General features: G+C 41.2%; 1 protein-coding gene across 8 annotated transcripts in view; it reads right to left on the reverse strand.

Annotated features, from left to right (window-relative positions):
- DNAH6 (dynein axonemal heavy chain 6) overlaps positions 1-20,889 on the reverse strand; it is a 353,767-nt gene that overhangs the window by 96,459 nt on the left and 236,419 nt on the right. For all 8 annotated transcript variants that reach the window (XR_008315406.1, XR_008315407.1, XM_053291993.1 and 5 more), the window contains 4 exons: positions 16,292-16,417; positions 11,751-11,915; positions 7,230-7,297; positions 2,690-2,870 (listed from right to left, as the gene is read on the reverse strand). Coding sequence is in view for 6 of the 8 variants with exons in the window: in XM_053291993.1 (XP_053147968.1) it covers positions 2,690-2,870; positions 7,230-7,297; positions 11,751-11,915; positions 16,292-16,417 (540 nt within the window). In the remaining 2 variants the exon portion in view is untranslated. The remainder of the gene's footprint in view (positions 1-2,689; positions 2,871-7,229; positions 7,298-11,750; positions 11,916-16,291; positions 16,418-20,889) is intronic.

Genomic DNA, 20,889 nt, shown 5'->3' on the forward strand with positions numbered 1-20,889 from the left:
TGCCCACCAACCGGATCTTTGTTAGTGGTGGGGTCATGAGCTCTTTAAGGCAGAGCTCTCTACTTTTTCACATTTGTCACAAAAAAGTCAGACAAACATTGTAATTATTATATTGTGCTGTTCTCTGAGACACAGTAAGCAAAGTTCATGTCTACCTGTAGATGGTAACTTCCCCCCACAGCATATGCACATTTAAAAACTACTTTTAGAGTACACAGACCAATTATTTTCTATGCTCCAACCAGAACATAGATCAAAACACAACGAAATGGTTGAAAAACAGAATGCTTCTCACAGTTTCTTCTCTTTTTTAGATTACAAGGTGCAGATATACGGTAGAGATGTGCCCATGGTTCAATAACCTTTTGGGAATAGCATGGGGGCACTTTAATAAAGGGGAGGGCAGGTCCTTACCTGCTCTCCGCCACCCCATGCAGCTTCCTGTTGGGGCAGCACCTGGCCTAAGTACACCCATGTGGCACCAGCACGCACATGGCATACGCACATGGATAGGCACCATTTGCATGGTCAGCAATACCATGCTGACCATGCAAATGGCACACGTACATGCATGGACACCATGTACGTGCTGACGTCATGAGGGAGTACTTGGGCCATGCGCAAGCAGCAGGAAGTTTTTTCCATTTTTGGAAGGGTGGTATAGAAATTGAATGAATGAATGAATGAAGTTGCACAGGCTAATGGAGAGCAGGTAAGGACTTGCTCTCCTCTATCTTAAAGCTCCCCAGTGCCGTCCTCAAAAGGTGCTCGAACCATGCTTCGAACCGCGGTTTGGGCACATCCCTAATATACAGAGCATCTTCCTGTGGTGCGAACCTGCTGGTGGTTGGGGAAAAACAGAGCATATGGTGCTTCAACTGCCTCTTTGAATGTCTGTGCTGTGTGTGTGAGAGGCAGGGCTGAAGCACCACAGGGAGCTTAGATGAGGCTATTCATCCTGATGAGGCTCTTCCTGATGAGGCTACTGCACAGGTGCATAAACCATTAATTGTGAATACAGCCACGAATATAAGAAGGATCAGCAGTTTATCATGATAGTTAAAATAAGCTAAAGGAACTCAGAATTATGCTTTTAAAAAATTAAGAATGCTGATTAGCTAGCAACATAGGAATGAGAGGTAGCTTCTTTAGCAATGGCACTGTTCCAGAAAATCACTGAAAATAATGTGGACCTCTTTATAATTACTCCAACTATGGAAAACAGAATGCACATATATCTAAAAAGACCACTAGCTAATTAATATTACAAACTCAGCCAAAAGCTCTCTGGTTTAGTGGTCTGCAATGGTCAATAGGTATGATATACCAATTTAAGCCATATCCCATATACAGTTAGACCCCAGATCTAGAATTGATAGAATTTATTTGGGTTTTAATAGACTCTCTTGAATTTATTATACTTCTAAGTCATATGGAAGATCCAGACAGCAAAGGTGTAGAAAGATATTATACGTTAATTGCTGTTTTTGCAGAATTGTTTCTACAAGAGAAATTTCTACACCCAAACTCCTTCTCTTATACCACAAGGCTGTTCCTGATATATTGTCAGTAGCAGCATGAAGATTACTCATTTTTCTAGGCTGCTTCAGTGCTCTGCAGAAACTAGCTAAAAATCAGTTTTTACCAAGTGCTGCTGTGTTTCTCACAATGCTCATGGTGGGCCATTAGGGACTTTCTCTGACCCTGAAAATTCTATAACTCTAACCCCAATTTTGCCTCTATGTGTTGTAATGTGTGAAAGTACCAATATAATGCATGTTAAATATCCCCTTTCCATTCTTTTTTCAGTAAAACTAGAAACTGGTGCAGAAAAAAATTAGGGTGAGCATAAGCTTGTATTGGTGGGCCACTGTGCGAAACAGGATGCTGGACTAGATGGGCCTTGGGCCTGGTCCAGCAGAGCTGTTCTTCTGTTCTAAGTGGAGGTGTTGTAATCTTAGCATATTAACATCATATATTGATGAGAGACAGTCTAGTTATTATATGTATGGTTTTAAATAGGACACTGTTTCCCTGAACTAGGCTAACTGCATGAAATAATAGAAAATTGGGGCTTGATATATAGGAGAGATTCTATTATGGATGTGCAAATTGATTCGAATTTCAATAGATTCAATTCGAATCTGGGTGATTTGAGTGATTTGAATTAGAATTGAATCACCCCTTAAAAGGGCAATTCAATTTGAATTCAAAATGATTTTTTGAAATTTGATTCAATTTTGATTTGAGAGCCATGTGGCACCTTTTAAAAACCTTTTATGCCCCCTAATTGGTTAAAGAAAATGATTCAAATTAGATTTATGGGCTTAATTTGAATCTGATTCAAATTCAAAAGAAATTTTCGGAATTCGATTTGAATCCAAAACAAATAAAAAATTTGTTTCATGTACATGTCTAGATTCTATATTATTGGCACTATGATCTGAAATATTTCCTCTCATGAATCTCCTTGTACATATTGCAAATGTTAGAATATCATGCAATGCTAGTAACAATGTAAGAGTTGTGAACATGCAGTGACAGAAATACAGCACAAGACTCAAGTTTGTAATGCAGAAGTATAAAGAACTCTTAAAAATACTTCTGACCTATAACATTTTGCAGAGATCCAGGAACATAATTAATTTTTACTCATAACAATGTACAGTATTTTTAAAATGCTTCCTACCTTGGAGTCTTGGAGGGTATTGATGAGTTCTTCCTTGTCCAGAATATTCCCCTCTGATGTAAAAAGCATTTTTAGAATTTTGTCTTCAATAGCTTTTAGTTGATTCTTATCAGCATTAATTCTCACAATGAGCAGGTTTCTTTGCTCCTCTAGTTCAGGCCTCTCTAGTCGCACAACATCACTAAAACAAAAGTTAAAATGTATAATTAGTAAGGTGCATTGCTGGAGGATTATACCTTTACTCTTCTAATTTTTTCTTCAGTGCACCAAATAATTGCTTCCCTTTCCCCAACATTCTAGAATCAAACGTTGGCAAGGGAAGCTCCACGGGGGGCATGAACCCCTTCAGAAAAGTGGCTCCCCCCATTTCTGTTTCAGAAATCTAGTATGTGGGTCACAGCTTGCCCACCCATAAATGCACTTTGCCCCTTCTGTGCCTCCCCCTCAGTTTTTTTTCCTGGTGCTGCCACTGAAAGTTGGCCCCTGTACTGAACTTTAGAAATATACATAAAGGGAGACAAGAGCCATTCATTTTATTTATTTAAGATGCATGGGGTATAAAAGAATTTTGGACATAGTAAAATTCAAAACAGAAGATGATAAGGAATTAGCAGCTTTTCTCAAAATTATGGTGAGATTAGGAAGACAGACACAATTTCAGTATAGACTACTCAATGGTTAACACACAATTAGATCTGAATAGGCTAAGGAATGCACAAATTGGTCTGAAGAAAAGTGGTTTCCATTCCTAAAGTTGGAGACATTGGTAGTTGGTCTGGCTACCAAAGATTTACTATTTGTCATGGTACTGGTGACCTGCAGTGTGCGTTCCCACAGCAGTGATCACAGCCTTGAGACTTGATTCCTGCACATTTGTTTTGTGAAACAGAGGCAGTGAAACGGTAGTCACCAGAGGGTAGGAACAGGAACCTACCTTGTGGCACTCTTCTAAAAAGATTTCTGGTGACTGTCTGTTGTGGTTAACTTGCCTCCACAAGCTAAGCACTTTTTGAAAGTAGTCTTCCCAGCCATAGGCTGGGGAAGGAAGGAAAGAAAAAAAGTGGGGTGGGTGATATGAGGGAGAAAAAGAAAATTCAAAACTGAATGATAGAAAAACTTTAGAGAAAGACAGAATAAAGATGGAGCAGAAAGAAAATAAAGTGCAAGATTAGGTGTGGGACAGGTACTGAGCAGACAATGCTGGGGGTGGGGTTACTCCCAAAAATATCTCCAATAAAGTTCTAGATGGTTTTGATGATGGTCTTTGCTCATGTGCAAAGCCCATGAGAGAACACAAAGAAGAAAGTTAGAATTAGGGATGTGCAAGCTGGCTCAATTCAAACCATGGTTCAAATCGAGCCAACCCAGTTCAGCCAGTCTAAGTTTGAACCAGACCAGCCCTGGTTCTAAGAACCAATTTGGGGATACTTATAAAGGGGAATCTTTGAGGATTCCCTTTTAGAAGTAAAGGGACATTTCCTAATCCTTATTCTAAAGGTGTTGTTGGGGCAAGAGAAAGGGGCCTCTTTACCTTTAGCAGAGGCAATGAGGCCTCCTCCAAGCCCCCCGCCGGCCTCCTGAATGACAGTCCACCATGTCGTGAAGCAAAAGGCCTCCACACATGTGCGGAGGTCACAAAAATGGCGTCCACATGTGTGTGGAGGCGTGGTGCAGCCAGCCCAGACTGTCATTCAGGAAGTCAGTGAGGGGCTTGGAGGAGCCCCCGCATCCCCTAATATCTCCCCAACTCCTTACCACCTCCACTAAAAGTATGGAGTCCCTTTTCTCTCCTGCTGCCTTTAGGATAGGGATTAGGGATGCCCCCTTTACTTGTATGAGAGAGTAATACAAGTAATACATGAACTTGTGTGGACCAGTTCAAGACACTGAATTAGAATCAGCAGTCTAACAGACATATATACACACAGAACCATAACAGTATATACACAGTGAACTGACTTAATCAGAGTTGTTCAAAGCAGCACATTACATTTCATTCTGCTCACTTGTTCTGAATGTTTTAATGCTTTTAGCTAACACATACATGGTCCCACAATTGGAAGTCTCTTGGCAAACTTGACATTTTTCTTTTACATAAATAGTATTGTACATGCAAAACCTACTGAGAAGTGAAATGAATCAATTATGTGGAAATCTAGCCTCTTAGATAGAAAAGCACAAACATCTAAACAATTCACATTCAGTGTTTTTATGTAACTGCTTTCTAGAACAACCATAAAACTATGTCTTAATGTCACAGACCAATGTTCCCCAAATTTCTGATAACTGAGACACTGGTGTTTTTCTTTCTTTCTGATTATAAAACTGAAGGCTACTGCACAAGCACAGAACCCAGGACTGTGAATGTACAATGGATGACAACAAAAGATCTGGAGGTACACTCCACACATACTCAGAGGTGCACCTAGGTAATTTTGGAGCCTGGACCTAAAGGCCTTTTGGGGCCCCCATCCCTGCCACTGCCAGATAGGCTGCAATGAATTATTTTTTACACCAGAACATACTCAGGGAAAGCTGGAAACTTTTTTCTTTGTATTTTTAGAAGAGATTCTGAATAAGATACTTCCCACTGACTTGCAAAGAGAGCGACCACATTTTGCATGGACAACCTGCCACTCGAATTAGCAGGCCGCTCTGCATATGGAGGCCCCCCAGGCCTGCAGGAGACTGGACCTCTGCCCAGAAGTCTAGTCCAAAGAGCGCAACTGCACATACTACTGAAAAGAAGGCTATATCCCAGCCATGTTTATGAAAAAAGGAAGAGACTTGTGGGGAAATCGAATGAGCATTCTTCTCTGTATGCAGGTAATTCTGTGGTATCAGCCATGTTTATGAAACAAGACAGAGACTCGTGGGGAAATCGAATGAGCATTCTTCTCTGTATGCTTGGTAATTCTGCTATATCTGCACTGGAAGTGATTGAATGATCCAGTCACACGTGATGCAGAGATATCGTAGCATTCTTTGCTGCCAATGGAGGCCAAGTAGAATCAAGAACAGAGTACTAAATCATGCGGAGATGTAGCTGGCAGCCTGTGGATGCTCACTTAAGGCTCACAAGAATCTCTCTCATGGTATACTGGTATTTCTCTCACAGCACAGAAATGTATCCCAGCATGCAATCTGGGGATTACTCCTGCAGTGGTTATGAATGCAAAACATAATGATACAGCAAGACATGTGCACATGTTTTTAGTAAATGAAGTGTTACTGGACAGTTTTTAAAAATATACAGGTGAAACTCGGAAAATTAGAATATCGTGCAAAAGTCCATTAATTTCAGTAATGCAAATTAAAAGGTGAAACTGATATATGAGACAGACGCATTACATGCAAAGCGAGATAAGTCAAGCCTTAATTTGTTATAATTGTGATGATCATGGCGTACAGCTCATGAGAACCCCAAATCCACAATCTCAGAAAATTAGAATATTACATGGAACCAAGAAGACAAGGATTGAAGAATAGAACAATATCGGACCTCTGAAAAGTATACAGTGTACTGTGCTTGATTGGCCAGCAAACTCGCCTGACCTGACCCCATAGAGAATCTATGGGGCATTGCCAAGAGAAGGATGAGAGAGATGAGACCAAACAATGCAGAATTGCTGAAGGCCGCTAATGAAGTATCCTGGTCTTCTATAACACCTCAGCAGTGCCACAGGCTGATAGCATCCATGCCACGCTGCATTGAGGCAGTAATTGCTGCAAAAGGGGCCCACACCAAGTACTGAATACATATGCATGCTTATACTTTTCAGAGGTCCGATATTGTTCTATTCTTCAATCCTTGTCTTCTTGGTTCCATGTAATATTCTAATTTTCTGAGATTGTGGATTTGGGGTTCTCATGAGCTGTACGCCATGATCATCACAGTTATAACAAATTAAGGCTTGACTTATCTCACTTTGCATGTAATGCGTCTGTCTCATATATCAGTTTCACCTTTTAATTTGCATTACTGAAATTAATGGACTTTTGCACGATATTCTAATTTTTCAAGTTTCACCTGTATGGAAAGACAAAAATAATTCTCTTCCACTTGTGTGTGTGTAATTTTAGCATACCAGTGAGAAGGCTTAGCTATATTTCTAACCCACCCTTTCTCCATGGAGGAAGACAAATGGTGACAAGATTCACCTCCTAAGCTGTTAACACCTGAAGTGCTCAATTAAGAAGCTTCTGTTTACTTTCAGAAGTAAATTCCTGTCCATTATGGCATTGTGGACTCCACTTCTTTTCCACAGCCAGACCCTATTCTGATAATAACCATAATAATACAGGGAACATGGCTAAAGTACCACCAGATCAATGAAGTCTACCATACAAAGTAGTCATCGATACATAGACAAGACAGAAGATGACCCTATGTGGGATATAACAGTGCTGGACATAGGAAGGCTTCACAAATTTAGAAGTGACAAATGGTCTAGTAAGAGAAGGTCTCCCAGACATGCTACAGACATTAAGAAAGCAGTGTGAATTTAAAACATGAAATTAAAAACAGAACCAACAAAACCTTAGCAGTTGATCTTCCAGACCAGATCTGGTAACAGTGAAATTTATAACTGTCACTTTGATGCAGACCTGGAGAAACACAAGAGAAATTTGATTTACATATGAAAATGTGATATTTTATATAAAGATTTTATTTTAAAAATTAAGATTACAAATGTAGGACAACTTGAAGGCATTTGAATTGTAAACTCCTCCAAATTAAAACAGTAGATACTCTTTTGGAAGGATATTTTATATGTCTAGTCTCTATTCCCATATTGTTCTGAAATGTTAGAAATACATTCAAAGATAAGAGATGTACAAAGGTATATTTTATATGCTATAAACATACCTTATCTTCAGTAACTGGACTGAAATGACTAGCATAAGTATTTCAAAAAGTGAAAATGTGGTTTAAAATGCTTTAGAATACCCTTGGATACTGGAGAGCAACCAGGTTAAAAATCGCTCTTCTACCTCAGTTCATTGCCAAACCATCCAAGCTAATACAATCTGATGGGGCTTGACATTCAGGAGTACTGACAATGTTCTTACTAGTTTCAGCCAGTTATATTGCTCATTAATTTTGAAAAGTCATACAGCAACCATGAGCTGGAATTTATTTCTCTATCTTATTGCAAGGCTGTGAAACATAAATGAATACTGTCTAAAAGTGATACTGAATTGTTCAATCAGGCATTCCAAGTTACAATAGAATCACATTATGGCAATATCAAAGCGTTGCTGAAAACAGCACCCCCATTTCAACTTCTCGTTGTAACATATAGCAACACTTTTTCATGTCTTGGTGTTATAATCTTGTGCATTTCTTTGGCCTATACCAAATCACTGCCTGTCACTGCCATTGGTAAGGAGAAGGAAAGGCATGTGATGACATTACAATACAAGAAGGTACTGCTACTCATGACTGGGAAGAAGGAAGAACTCAATACAAGGATCCTGTTTTTAGCAGCATTCTCATGTTGCCATTAATATGTAGTTCTACCCTCACTGCGGTGCCGTGGCTAAAGCATTTGATTTGCATGTGGGAAACTCAGGTTGCAATCTACACTCAACTATGGACCTCACTAGGTGGTTCTTGGGCAAGTCAATGAGACTCTCCACATGAGCAGTGTGGAGAACCAAGGAGGGTTTGGCAGGGAGAGCAGGCCTGGCCCACTCTCCCCACACACAATCACTCCGCCCTCCCTGGGCGGCCAGTTTGGCCACCCACATGACTCTGTCACAGAGCTGTTAGGGGCATCGGGGACCGCCCAGCCCCCGAATGCCCTGCATGAGTGTGCGGGGCATTCTAGGGAGACCCCTGAGGCCGGGAGGTTTGTTGTAGCCTCCCGGTTGGGGGTCTCCTCACGAGTCGCCGTGGCACAGAGCTGCGCCATGGCAAATCATGATCCGAAAAACAGGGTTAGCAGAGTGCTCACTCCACTAACCTTGTTTAATGGGGGGAACTAGGCAGGCTAGCCACCGAGAGCTGCGAAGCTCCCGGTGGTTCACACATGAAGGGGAAACTGGGCTGGGCTTCCTTAGTCTGGTTTCCTCTGTGTGTGTGAATAGCCTCATTATCTTTCAGGCTCACTTACTTCACAGTAAGAAAGGTTGCCATTCAAAACAGAGAATACTTGTTTGTAAACCAGAAAAAAATAGCATCTATATTACAGGGATCCTGCATATATTGTGTGTGCAATATGTCCTTGGGCATACTGGGCAGAGTGGCCCACCATATGCATCTGAGAAGCCCATAAGCAAGAGGTGAGGGCATACCCTCTCTTGCTGTTGCTCCCCTGCAGCTGTTATTTAGTAGCTTATAGACCTGTCCTCCATGAATTTGTCTAAGCCCCCTTTAAAGCCATCCAAGCTAGTAGGCATCACCACATCCTGTGACAGAGAATTCCATAGATTAATTACGTGCTGTGTGAAAAACTACTTCCTTCTGTTGGTCCTAGATTTCCTGTCCTTCAGTTTCATGGGCTGATCTTTAGTTCTAGTGTCGTGAGAGAGGAAGAAAAATTTCTCTCTGTCCACTCCCTCTACCCATTGCTTAATTTTATACACTTCTACCATGTCTTCCCATAGCTACCTCTTAACATCAAGTTTAAATATCCACTAAAAACAAGGTTCTGCACACACACACCCACACACACACACCCCTTCTGAAGAACATTTATGTATGCCCAGAGTACAGGCATTTACTCTTTCCATGCAGGAAAAGAGGCAGAAAAGTGAAGAAGGAAAAATAATAATAAAGCTGTTAATTACTGAAGTTTGGGGAAAACAATAAAGGGCCTTGTGGTACCCTAAAGTCGAATAGGTCTTCTATCATATGGACTAATAGACTAGAGCCCATATTGTCAGATGTGAAGCACTGACCTCAGCTGGAAGATTATCTAGGGTACACAGTACACTAGGGCAAGGAGTTTTACTCTGGAGTAAGATTCCTTACTCCACAGCAAAAGAAATCTGTACATGTATGAGAGAGAGAACGAGAACACGATATCCAGCCTGTGACATTCCTGTGCAAAGCTCTAATGTATACCAGGTACGTACAGGGACTATCCACAACAGTTAGGAAGTGATCAACTTATTGCAGAAGCTATAGACATTAACTCAAACAGCACTTTCAATCAAGAAACTATACATGGTTATGGAAGTTATTAGCAATGTAGAAACCGACATTCTTAAATGAAAAAACACATTCAAAATATCTAGGAAATATTTCTGCAGTGAGAAAAGCCATAAGGGGGTTTGCGTAGAGAGCGGGCTAAGCCCGCTCTCCCCGCAGACAATCAAAAGGGAGTCCTGCCACCCACACGACTGCCTGCTCCGTCACGAAGCTGGTGGTGGCTGCGGGGATCATGTGGCCCCCGGAGGTTCCTGGATGCCCCGCGGAAATGCGCGGGGCAACCTGAAGAGACACCTGAGCCCGGAGGCTGCTTGCAGCCTCCTGCTTAGGGGTCTACTCATGTGTTGCCACGCCCCGTGGTGACACACAATCGAAAAGATGAGGTTAACAGAGTGCTCACTCCGTTAACCTCGGCTAAGGGGAGAAGTATTTAGGACGGCTAGCTGCTGGGAGCCGTGCAGCTCCCGTTGCAGCAGATGACCGCCCAAAAGTGGGCTAGGCTCCCTTAGCCCGCTTTTGGGAGATCGTGAGAATTCCTCCCTGTGTTATTGAAGGTTAAGATCATGGTTAAATCCCATCTACCACACAGGGTTGTTTATGGTTGTAACCATCCTTTAGGATGGAGAAAAGGAACTCGCACTACTGATTTCTGTAACATGTCAACACTGCAATTGGCGTTCTGCATGGAACTACCCATAACAAAAGCATAATATATGAACCAGTCTGAAGGCCCAGAGAGGTGAAGTAGCCACACAATACCCACACCTCAGTAGGTGCTGGCACACAGAGCAGAACCCTCAAGGAAGATCTTGTCAGGAGGGTAGATTTCACTCGGGAGAAAATGGTCCTTAAAATATCTGAGGCTTTAAAGCTGAAGGCATTAAAGAAATCCTTTAAGGTAATACTTCCTCAAATTTTTAGGGCTTTAAAGCTAATGACTAGTACCTCGAACGGAACCCAGAAGCCGATTGGCAGGCAGTACAAGTCTCAGGACAGGTGATATAGGTGCGTAGTAAGGGGTCCCAGTGAGGAGCCTGGCAACTGCATTCTGCACCACTAGCAGTCTCTGAGTAATTTCTAACAGCAGTCCCACCTAGAGCACATTACAATAATCTAATCCATGCTTTAATTACATCCAGATGAGTAATCTCATTTTGATCTAACTAGGGTGTGAATGACTGAAATCAGCTGACCTTTTCGGAAAGGGCTCAGCTGGCAGAGCAACTGAAGCTGGGAAAGGCACCTCTAGCTCCCACTACATATAGGACCAGTGCCATCTGACTACTCAGGACCAGGGCTGGATCCAGGAGCAATCCTAAACTGCAAGCCTGATTTTTAAGTGGATGTGCAGCCCTGTCTAAAACAGGCTGTATACCTCATTGCTAGAACTTCCAAACAACAGTACTTTAGTCTTGTCTTGCTTATTTCCCCCCATCAGTCATGATTGTGTGAGTGTGTGTCTGACTCTATGCTACCACAACAGCATACAGCAATGGATAAACTTGTCACTCTGTTTAATGGCATCTTGTAGGGCAGCAGCTCTCCAATTGTTTTCACTTTGTTTGCTAACCTTCCTAGATATATTAGCACCTAATATATATTAGGTGCTATTAGATATATTAGCACCTTCCTAGATATATTTGCTCCAGCAAATATAAACAGAATCAAAACGCTTTCATCAATGCAGAGCTTTCTCACAAAATATGAGGAGACTGAGGTGTTTTTTTTACTGTGGTAAAATACATGAGTGATTCCTGATGCAGTTATGGAAATGTGAGAAATCTTTACAGAATAATAGTCACTGCCTGTTTCCTTTAAACTTTTGGCTATTACTTATTTGGCTATTTTGATATACACATTTAAGGTTACCATTGCCAATACATTTAAGGGCACTGATCTGACCTCAGGCAAATAATGTGGATTTGGCATTTTTGTAGTCATGTAGAATCTGAAGTTTCTGTCATAATCTATATCAGAGTCTCCAAGGCGAATGAGCATTCTTCCACCAGAAACAAAAGTCTGCTTCAAAAGAATGGGTTCCAGAGCTGGATCCAGTGTTTCCTTAAGCTATTAAAATGATAAAAAGAGATGTGAGGCATTTATACATACTATGGGTAGCAAAAAATGTGTCTGTTTTAAAGTACACACGCTAACAACCACCTACTGAATAATGGCTCCAATTGGGGATAATAGGAGTTTCAGAGTGAAAGGGTGGTGGGTAGAGTTTCAACAGGACCACAGCACAAAAGGAAATAGTTTTTTAAAAACTTTGTGTGCCACAGTCCTGATTCCTGTCACTTCCCACCCACCGCCACCAGCAACTATTTATCTTTTTTTTTTTAAGGGCCCAACTAATTATTTCAAGTAATATTAATTTGGCCCTCAGATAATTTTACTTTTCCGCTGTTTTAGAATTTTTGTTTTATTGTTAAGATTTCATTTTGGTATTTTTAGCTGCCTTAAACACTATGATAGAAAGGCAGGATACAAGTATCTGAAATAAAATAAAAATAGACAGAAGGCTGTAATTTATCCTAACCTGCCTTCACACTATAAATAAGTCACAGGAATCTCAGGTTAGATACTTCTGTATGGACAAATGGACAACATATGAAATGGGTTGAAAGATGGCATGAGACTCAGCAGCTTGAAATGTGGCCATTTCAGGAGACACACCTAGCTGTAGATAGTGGCTGACATTTTGACTAAATTTTACTCCAGAAGTCCCACTACAATTAAAAGGACAAGTTAGGCATGCCTAACTTATCCTTTTAATTCCAGTAGAACTTCGAGTAAATTTAGTCAGCATGTCAGCCACTGAGTCCTAACCCCTTCATGTGCTTTTAAATCACTATGAGAGCCATTTCCTCATACTGTTTTTCCATGATGTTGTAGTAACACTTGAAAGCCTGGAACCATGCAGCTTGGGCTCTGTGTCGGTCCTTCCCAACCAAAATCCCCCTTCCAAGCTGGGTGATAGTCTAGTGGAGAAGACCACCACAACTGCTTAAACTCAGATGGTTCTGGTCCTCCAAACATCACCCCCACAGCTACTGTGATGCTGCGGTAATGTATGAAGACCCCAAGGCAGTGATCTGAAAAGCCTCTCTATTGTCTTTCCATTACTGTAATTCAGTGGGGGCTTAAAAACATGGGAAGGATATTGCTCAAAGCATGGCATATAAGTTTAAAAAACTTGAAGGGTCCTGGAGTTATCTCCAGTGATAATAATATTATACAATCAGTTTCTCCAGCAATAAACATCACAACTAGCCCATTATCCCTTACATGTTTTCCTCCTGCTGTGGCCCAGAGGCAACCAGACTCATTGCCTAGCAACCCACTTACTAATGTATGCCCAAGTCCTTCCAAATTCCTTAAACAAAGATCATATTAATAGTACAATTTCAACTTCAACTTTACTTACATTTAAATAGATTAGATGACATGTACTTAGAATTATACTGGCAAAGTTGTGCCAGTATAGTTCAGATGGAGAGTGTTTTCAACATTCTGCCATTATAAACCCTAAACATTGTATTGCTTATAAAGTCAAACGTTTTTACCACCCAACCCCTCTGAAATCCCTCTGCACATATCAAGTAGAGGGCAAGAGATACCACAACTCCAAATTTGGTGCAAATCCATTGTAAAATGGCTGATACACAGCGGTTTAAGTTTTTAATGAGAGTTTTTAATAAGAGCCAGCGTGGTGTAGTGGTTAGAGTGCTGGACTAGGACCGGGGAGACCTGAGTTCAAATCCCCATTCAGCCATGAAACTAGCTGGGTGAGACTGGGCCAGTCACTTCTCTCTCAGCCTAACCTGCTTCACAGGGTTGTTGTGAAAGAGAAACTCAAGTATGCAGTACACCGCTCTGGGCTCCTTGGAGGAAGAGCGGGATATAATAATAATAATAATAATAATAATAATAATAATGCCTAAAAAGAAGTTTCAAAGTTTTGGTGAGATTTTTTTTAAACCACAGATAATGTATATTTTTAAAATGTTTGATGTCTTTTTAGAATTCCCCCCCAAAATCAGGTCTATATGGGAGTGTTGCCTTTTGCTGGTTTGTAAAACATCAATCTATTGATTTTTGAGTAATTACTTTTTGAAAACCCCATAATAACAGGGAAAATAATGAAGGGAAAGTTAGCTAAGAGCATAACTGAGTCTGCCCACTGAGAATTCTGAAACCAAAGTTGGGAGGGGCAAATCCTAGCAGTTTCTAGTGAGTGACCTTCTGGTTCTGAACATAGCTGTCTGATAAGAACAGTTTATGAGCACTCTTGCACTTGTATAGTTAAACAACCATTCCTCCACCTCCCTTTCCTTTCATGGACATTTGATTTCTCCCTCTGCCCCCTTTCTCCTACCCCCACAAAGGGGGGAAGCAGAGACCCTCAGCAAAGCTTGGAATAAGTTACTAGAAAGTAAGTCCATTGATTCCACTGGAGCTTACTTCTGAGTAAATACACATAGGACCAGCTGAGATCCTAGGCAAGATCCCCACCCTTTCCCCAGCCCCCTCAGCAAAGCATAAAAAGGGGTAGCCCTTTCTCTGGGGCTTACTTCTGAGTAAACATGTATAGGATTGGGACCAAAGACCCCAGGCTAGGAAGTTCCGAAGGAAGAACCTCAAGGTAATCCTAAAAACCAGTCCCACCCAGCACAAAGAAACCATCATTCTGATGTAGACTGCTCTTGAGCATCGGAGTTCAACATCAAAGCCAAATTGCCAATGAATATGGAAGTTTAACATAGCCATACTTAAGAAACGAAGCCTCCATATTCACAGGTGGTTTGGCTCTCATGTAGAACTTCCACTTTCAAGAGCAGTCTAGGCCACAATAATAGTTTGTTGGCACTGGGTGGGAATCGTTTCTGGGATTTCCTTGCTGCACTTCTTTGGAGCTTTCTGGAAGCATGAAGCTGAGCACTGTGAGAGAGAGGATGATGGGCTGGAGTACACCTGCCTTTTCCAGCAGCATTTTGATAAAAGAACCTGCAATTCTATGTGCACACCTAGAAGGAAGTAACTCCATTAAAGTCAGTGGGACTTGCTTCCATATAATGAGGGCACAGTTAAACAATCCTTGAAAAGTGGTCTGGGGGAGAGGAGAATGATGGAAAAGTCCTTTTAAAAATGTGAGTATAAAACACTGTAAAAATCCTGTGAGGTAAACCCACCAGAACCCCACCCAGCACACAGATGATTCTCAAAGAATCTGACATTAGCCAAAGCATCTCACAGGGCATAAGATCTGTTAGTATATTTAAAACAAAAATGACAAAAATCCATCCTCACCTACTTTATAGAATATATAGCAAGAAACAGATAGCAACTGACATAATGAGGAACATTACTCAAAGTTATGCTACTGAAATTAAAAGAAAATGTTAAGGAATGCTTAATGTCCTTTTAATTTCAAGGAGACTACTTTGAGTAAGCCATTAACCATTAAGTGGAGGCCTAAGGCTTAAAGGAAAGAAATATACTCCGTCTGTGCTCATAGGCTACATCACTTGTGTACAACTTTTAATATATACTAATTTCTAGACAGAAGCAAAAGAGACAGACACTAATAAGTATCATTAAAACATGCCACATAAAAGAGCACTGGTCCCAGTCCCAGTCCCTGGGGGACCCCACTTCCTACCCAACTCCATTGTGAAAACTGTCCATTTATTCCTACTCTCTGTTTCCTGTCCTTCAACCAGTTACCGATCCACTGGATTGGCTTTCTTTTCTAGCAGTAAGAACCAAAAGCAGCCAAAGCAAACCAGGCTCAGTATAAAACAGTATTACAGTAGTTAGTCAGGCTGACATTCTGACTATGGCAGGGTGAATGCGCCCGGAAGATACATCCATGCTGCGCAGAACTTTCCTACTGCCACTGTGCCCATGGGATTGAAGCGAGAGCGGGTTTTGGCAATCTTCAGAAAGTGCCCTGTGCCTATGTTCTCAATGACATATTTTTGGAAGGTACTGGGGCTTCTGCAGGCAGAGAAGAAAGATAGCTGAAATTCTTTCCCTCCTCCTCCACCACCACCTCGTATAGATGGGCACAGCAGTACTAGCAAAGCCCCTGGCTGTGTTAAAAGCATCCTGTTCTGAGGATGCAGCTCCCATTGCGTCTCACTGCGTTAGTCAGGATGCCAGCTGCTGTCTTTTAAATCTGTTAAAGACATTCATCATGGTCCACTGCCCCACATTCACATGGGCTTCCCATAACTATATATGGGAACAGAAAAATTATACATCTGTGTCAGGAACATTATACATGCCAAGTGCTTTCTTTTTCATAGAAGAAAAAATGGAGCAGTTGCACATATGGGGCTCTGGGAAGGCAACCAGAGACATGATTCACAGACTAACAGCACTAAATGAGAGAATGAGAAACAGAAGGTTAAAACATTTTTAATACAAAAGCATCAAACCTCTTCGAGAAGGACAGGCAACCCTAGACGAATGGCATTCTCCAAAGTACGCAGGAAACCAGAGTCAGTAAGCTTAATTATCCTTAAACCACTTTTTGTTTCTTTGTTTCTTATCCAACGGTTTGCCTGCATATTGAAGGAAATTATAATTAAGCATGATGATAAGTGTCAAACATTGATACTTACTAGAATGGTTTAATTACTGAAATGGTAATTAAAATGTTTCATCATAAAAAGGCAAATCCTAGTAGACAGTGCAAACTTCACAGCTTACTTAATTTTTTCCATGCTTCTATGAGTGATATATGAGCACATACCAATACTTTCCCTATTCTTTTGATGTGAAAATGCATCTGCTATTTCAATGACAAATAGTAACATCCATGTTACTTATTGCTACAAATTATCTGACAAATGCCAGATAATATTACTTTACAGCAGTGCCATGGGATACCATAAGTGAATTAGAAAATACAAACAGTTGGGTCCAGAAAAGTGTCAGTGGAACTCCGATCATGTAACAGGGCTTTCCTGCCTTCTGCTGCTACCCCTTGGACATTGCTCCCTGTACCCTTCAAAAAGCCACTCCTGAAGATGGTGTGGAATGTGGCATGGGAGACTGCAGCAGAAGCAAGGTATCAGCACTAATGGAGATTATTGAAAAAACATTCTCTTGGCAGTGTGATGACATTGGCTGATAAATATTGTAATCTGTAATTATTTTAACTCTGTTTTATCTCTACGTAGATTCAGTACTTGGTTGTTTTATTTATTGTGATGCTGTTTCGTTATGACCAATGGTCGTGAAATCAAGACATCACCTAACCTAAAAGTAATGGGGAAAGGGAAAAGCTTGTGCAAGCAGAACTGCCTTCCAGTTGCACGATAAAGGACTCCTAGATCTCAGTCTACTGTATATACTGTATACGGCAATGACAGACAAATGTCATGCACTTGAAAGGTACTGGTAGATTTAAAAATAATTAGCACAATTAAGGCTAATGTTTAGGTAAAATTATGTTTAGCATAAACTATCTTAGACCACTTGACCTGTGAAGGCAATAACTGAATATTCAGAGGCAGAGATTATCATTATCACCTTGAACATAAGAACAGTCCCGAAGGATTGATCAAATGCTTATCATCCTGTTCTCCTCAGTGGCCAATCAGATGTCTCTGGGAAGTGCACTGGCAGAACATGAAGGCAACAGCCCCTCCTGCTATTGCTTTCTAACAACAAGTATTCAGATGCCTCTGAACCTTGAGTTGGAGTACAACCATCATGACTACTTATTTAATTTATCTATATCATTCTCTATCCTCACAGCCACACCCACCCCTCATGTTAATACTACTGTCCTGTAGGAGCTCATAATTGAAAAATATAATGATTTGGGGAATAAACAAGGCCAAATAAAATCAAAATGACGTTGTAGATGTTAACTCACAGATCCTGGAACACACTTTCTCCTAGTAGTATAAAAGCACATCTCAAATAAGAGGGGAGCTTTTAGAGCTCCCAAATTGTTCTCTACTTCAGACCACACTCCAAGAATTCCCAACATCCCTCTCCCCATTGCCCCAATCCTTACCATCCCCAAAAGCCCACCCTGCCAGCCCCTCACCCTCAACACACCTCCTCTATAATTACTGGGTTGCCAAGCAGTGGGTGCACAGAGAGCAGCAGCAAATGGTGAGAGGATGTTTGTCTGCTCCCTCCCCTCTTCTCCTACCCTGACATGCTGGGTATCAGTGTGCTGAGGTGCAAAGAAGAGGTGATCATGGAAGAAGCTGTTGTCTTGTGGACTGCTACTGCTTGACAAGTAAGGAAAGAGAAGGAGAGGAAGGAGATGTTTGTAGGGGCGGGGAGCTGGCAGAGAAGGCTTTTGGGCAGCAAGGGCTGGCAAGGATGGAGGAAGGCATTCCCCCCACCCCAAGCCTCAGATAGACTTGGAAGAGTTATCTGAGACATTCTGGGTTTTTCCTGGAAGATCTCAGGGTCAGTTCTGAGTTAACCCAAAGTGAGCTTGGGAAAGGTCTCCATCTTTAGTCCACTCAGGTTTTCATTTTGAATTATTTATTTTCTTTTTATGTGTTCATTACATGTATATCCCGCTCTTCCTCTGAGGAGCTCAGAACAGTATACATGCTTACTTTTATCCTCACAACAACCCTGTGAGGTAGGTTAGGCTGAGAGATACATGACTGACCCAGAGTCCCGCAGTGAGTTTCATGGTTCAATGGGGATTTGATCTCGGGTCTTCCTGGTCCTAGTCCAACACGCTAACCACTACGCTATGCTGACTCAGCTTGGCTAATTAGCTTGGCTAATTACATAGCCAAGTTTGCAGTTAACACCAATTGTTTAGGAAGCTGAGGAAAGTCAAGCAGTCTATGAAGAGCTTCAGATGTATCTAAACTGTGTGAATGGGCAACAAAATGGAAAATTAGGGTCAATGCATATATATGAGGTTCAATGCATATATATTATTATTATTTCTTGTTTACACAGTCAGACAGGTGTTATTGACTGGTTTGTTTTATCCAGACATCGAGTCCTTCCCAAGGACCTGGGATGCCAGAATTTTATTGTCAATTGTTATAGATATCGTCGCAGAATTTAGGCTGTTCCCAGTAAAGCTGCTTTTTGTAATTGGCTGATGGTGATTTCTGTGGCCCCTATGGTGTTGAGGTGCTCTTCAAGGTCTTTTGGAACTGCACCCAGGGCGCCAATTACCACTGGGATTATTTTGGTCTTTTTCTGCCACAGCCTTTCAATTTCAATTTGTAGATCTTTGTATTTGGTGATTTTTTCCATTTCTTTTTCTTCTATTCTGCTATCCCCTGGTATTGCTATGTCGATTATATTCACTTGTTTTTCTTTCTTCTCGACTACAGTTATATCTGGTGTATTGTGTGGCAGATGTTTGTCTGTTTGTAGTCAGAAGTCCCATAATATTTTTACATCTTCATTTTCTACCACTTTTTCAATTTGATGGTCCCACCAATTCTTGGCTACAGGTAGCTTGTATTTTTGGCAGATGTTCCAGTGTATCATCCCTGCTACTTTGTCATGCCTTTGTTTGTAGTCAGTCTGTGCGATCTTTTTACAACAGCTGATTAGGTGGTCCACGGTTTCATCTGCTTCTTTACAAAGGCGGCACTTGCTGTTTGTGGTGGATTTTTCTACTTTTGCTCTTATTGCATGTGTTCTTAGTACCTGTTCTTGTGCAGCCAGTATTAAACTCTCTGTTTCTTTCTTCAAGTTGCCATTCTTAAGCCATTGCCAGGTCTTGGTGATGTCTGATTTTCCACTTATATTGTGCAAATATTGACCATGCAGGGGCTTATTTTTCCATTTTTCTGCTTGGTTCTTGACTTGTTCTTTCTTGTAGGCCTGCTTTGTTTCATTGGTGTTGAATAGTTTCTCGTTCTTGACCATTTTAAGTGCATCTTCTTCACTGCCCTTGATATATTCTTCAAGGCCTCTTTTCTCCTCATCTACTGTTTGATGGACTTGCAGCATTCCTCTTCCACCTGAGCTGCGAGGGAGGTATAGCCTATCTACATCACTGCGGGGGTGCAGAGCATGATTGATGGTCATGATTTTCCTGGTCTTGCGATCTAGTGTCTCTAGCTCTGCCTGGGTCCAGTCTATTATTCCTGCACTGTATCTGATAACAGGTATAGCCCAGGTGTTTATGGCTTGTATGGTGTTCCCGCCATTGAGTTTGGATTGAGGATTTTTCTAACTCTCCTGATGTATTCTCTTCCCATTTTTCTTTTAACTTCAGTGTGTGCGATGTTATCAACCTGGAGAATGCCCAAGTATTTGTAAGGTTCTTTCTCTTCTAGGTTCTTGATCTTGCTTCCATTGGGCAGTTCTATTCCTTCTGTTTTTCTTATTTTCCCTCTGTTCATTATTAATGCAGCACACTTGTCTAGTCCAAACTCCATTGCTATATTGCTACTGAATATACGGACAGTGTTTAGCAGTGATTTGATTCCTGACTGGGACTTTCCATACAACTTGAGATCGTCCATGTACAGCAGATGGTTGTTTTTACTTGATGTTTTAGATGTTTGGTATCCGAGGCCTGTTTTGTTTAGTATTTGTGAAAGTGGGGTCATGGTGATTACAAACAACAGAGGGGATAGTGAGTCCCCTTGGAAAATGCCTCTTCTAATGTTAACCTGTCCAAGCGTCTCGCCATTGATTGTTAACTTGTACTCCACATGCTCATTGCTTTTTTAATAAATATCTGAATGTTTTTGCTGACACCAGTTGTTTCTAAACATTTTAGTATCCATGTGTGAGGCAATGAATCGAAGGCTTTCTTGTAGTCAATCTATGCAACACTTAGATTGGTTTTTCTTCTCTTGCAATTTTCTAAAATCATTTTGTCAATCTTCTTCTTCTTCTTCTTATTTACATTTAATATCCTGCTCTTCCTCCAAGGAGCCCAGAGTGGTGTACTACATACTTAGGTTTCTCCTCACAACAACCCTGTGAAGTAGGTTAGGCTGAGAGAGAAGTGACTGGCCCAGAGTCACCCAGCTAGTCTCATGGCTGAATGGGGATTTGAACTCAGGTCTCC

The sequence above is a fragment of the Hemicordylus capensis genome, chromosome 2, assembly GCF_027244095.1.
Source record: "Hemicordylus capensis ecotype Gifberg chromosome 2, rHemCap1.1.pri, whole genome shotgun sequence".
Taxonomy (NCBI): Eukaryota; Metazoa; Chordata; class Lepidosauria; order Squamata; family Cordylidae; genus Hemicordylus; species Hemicordylus capensis.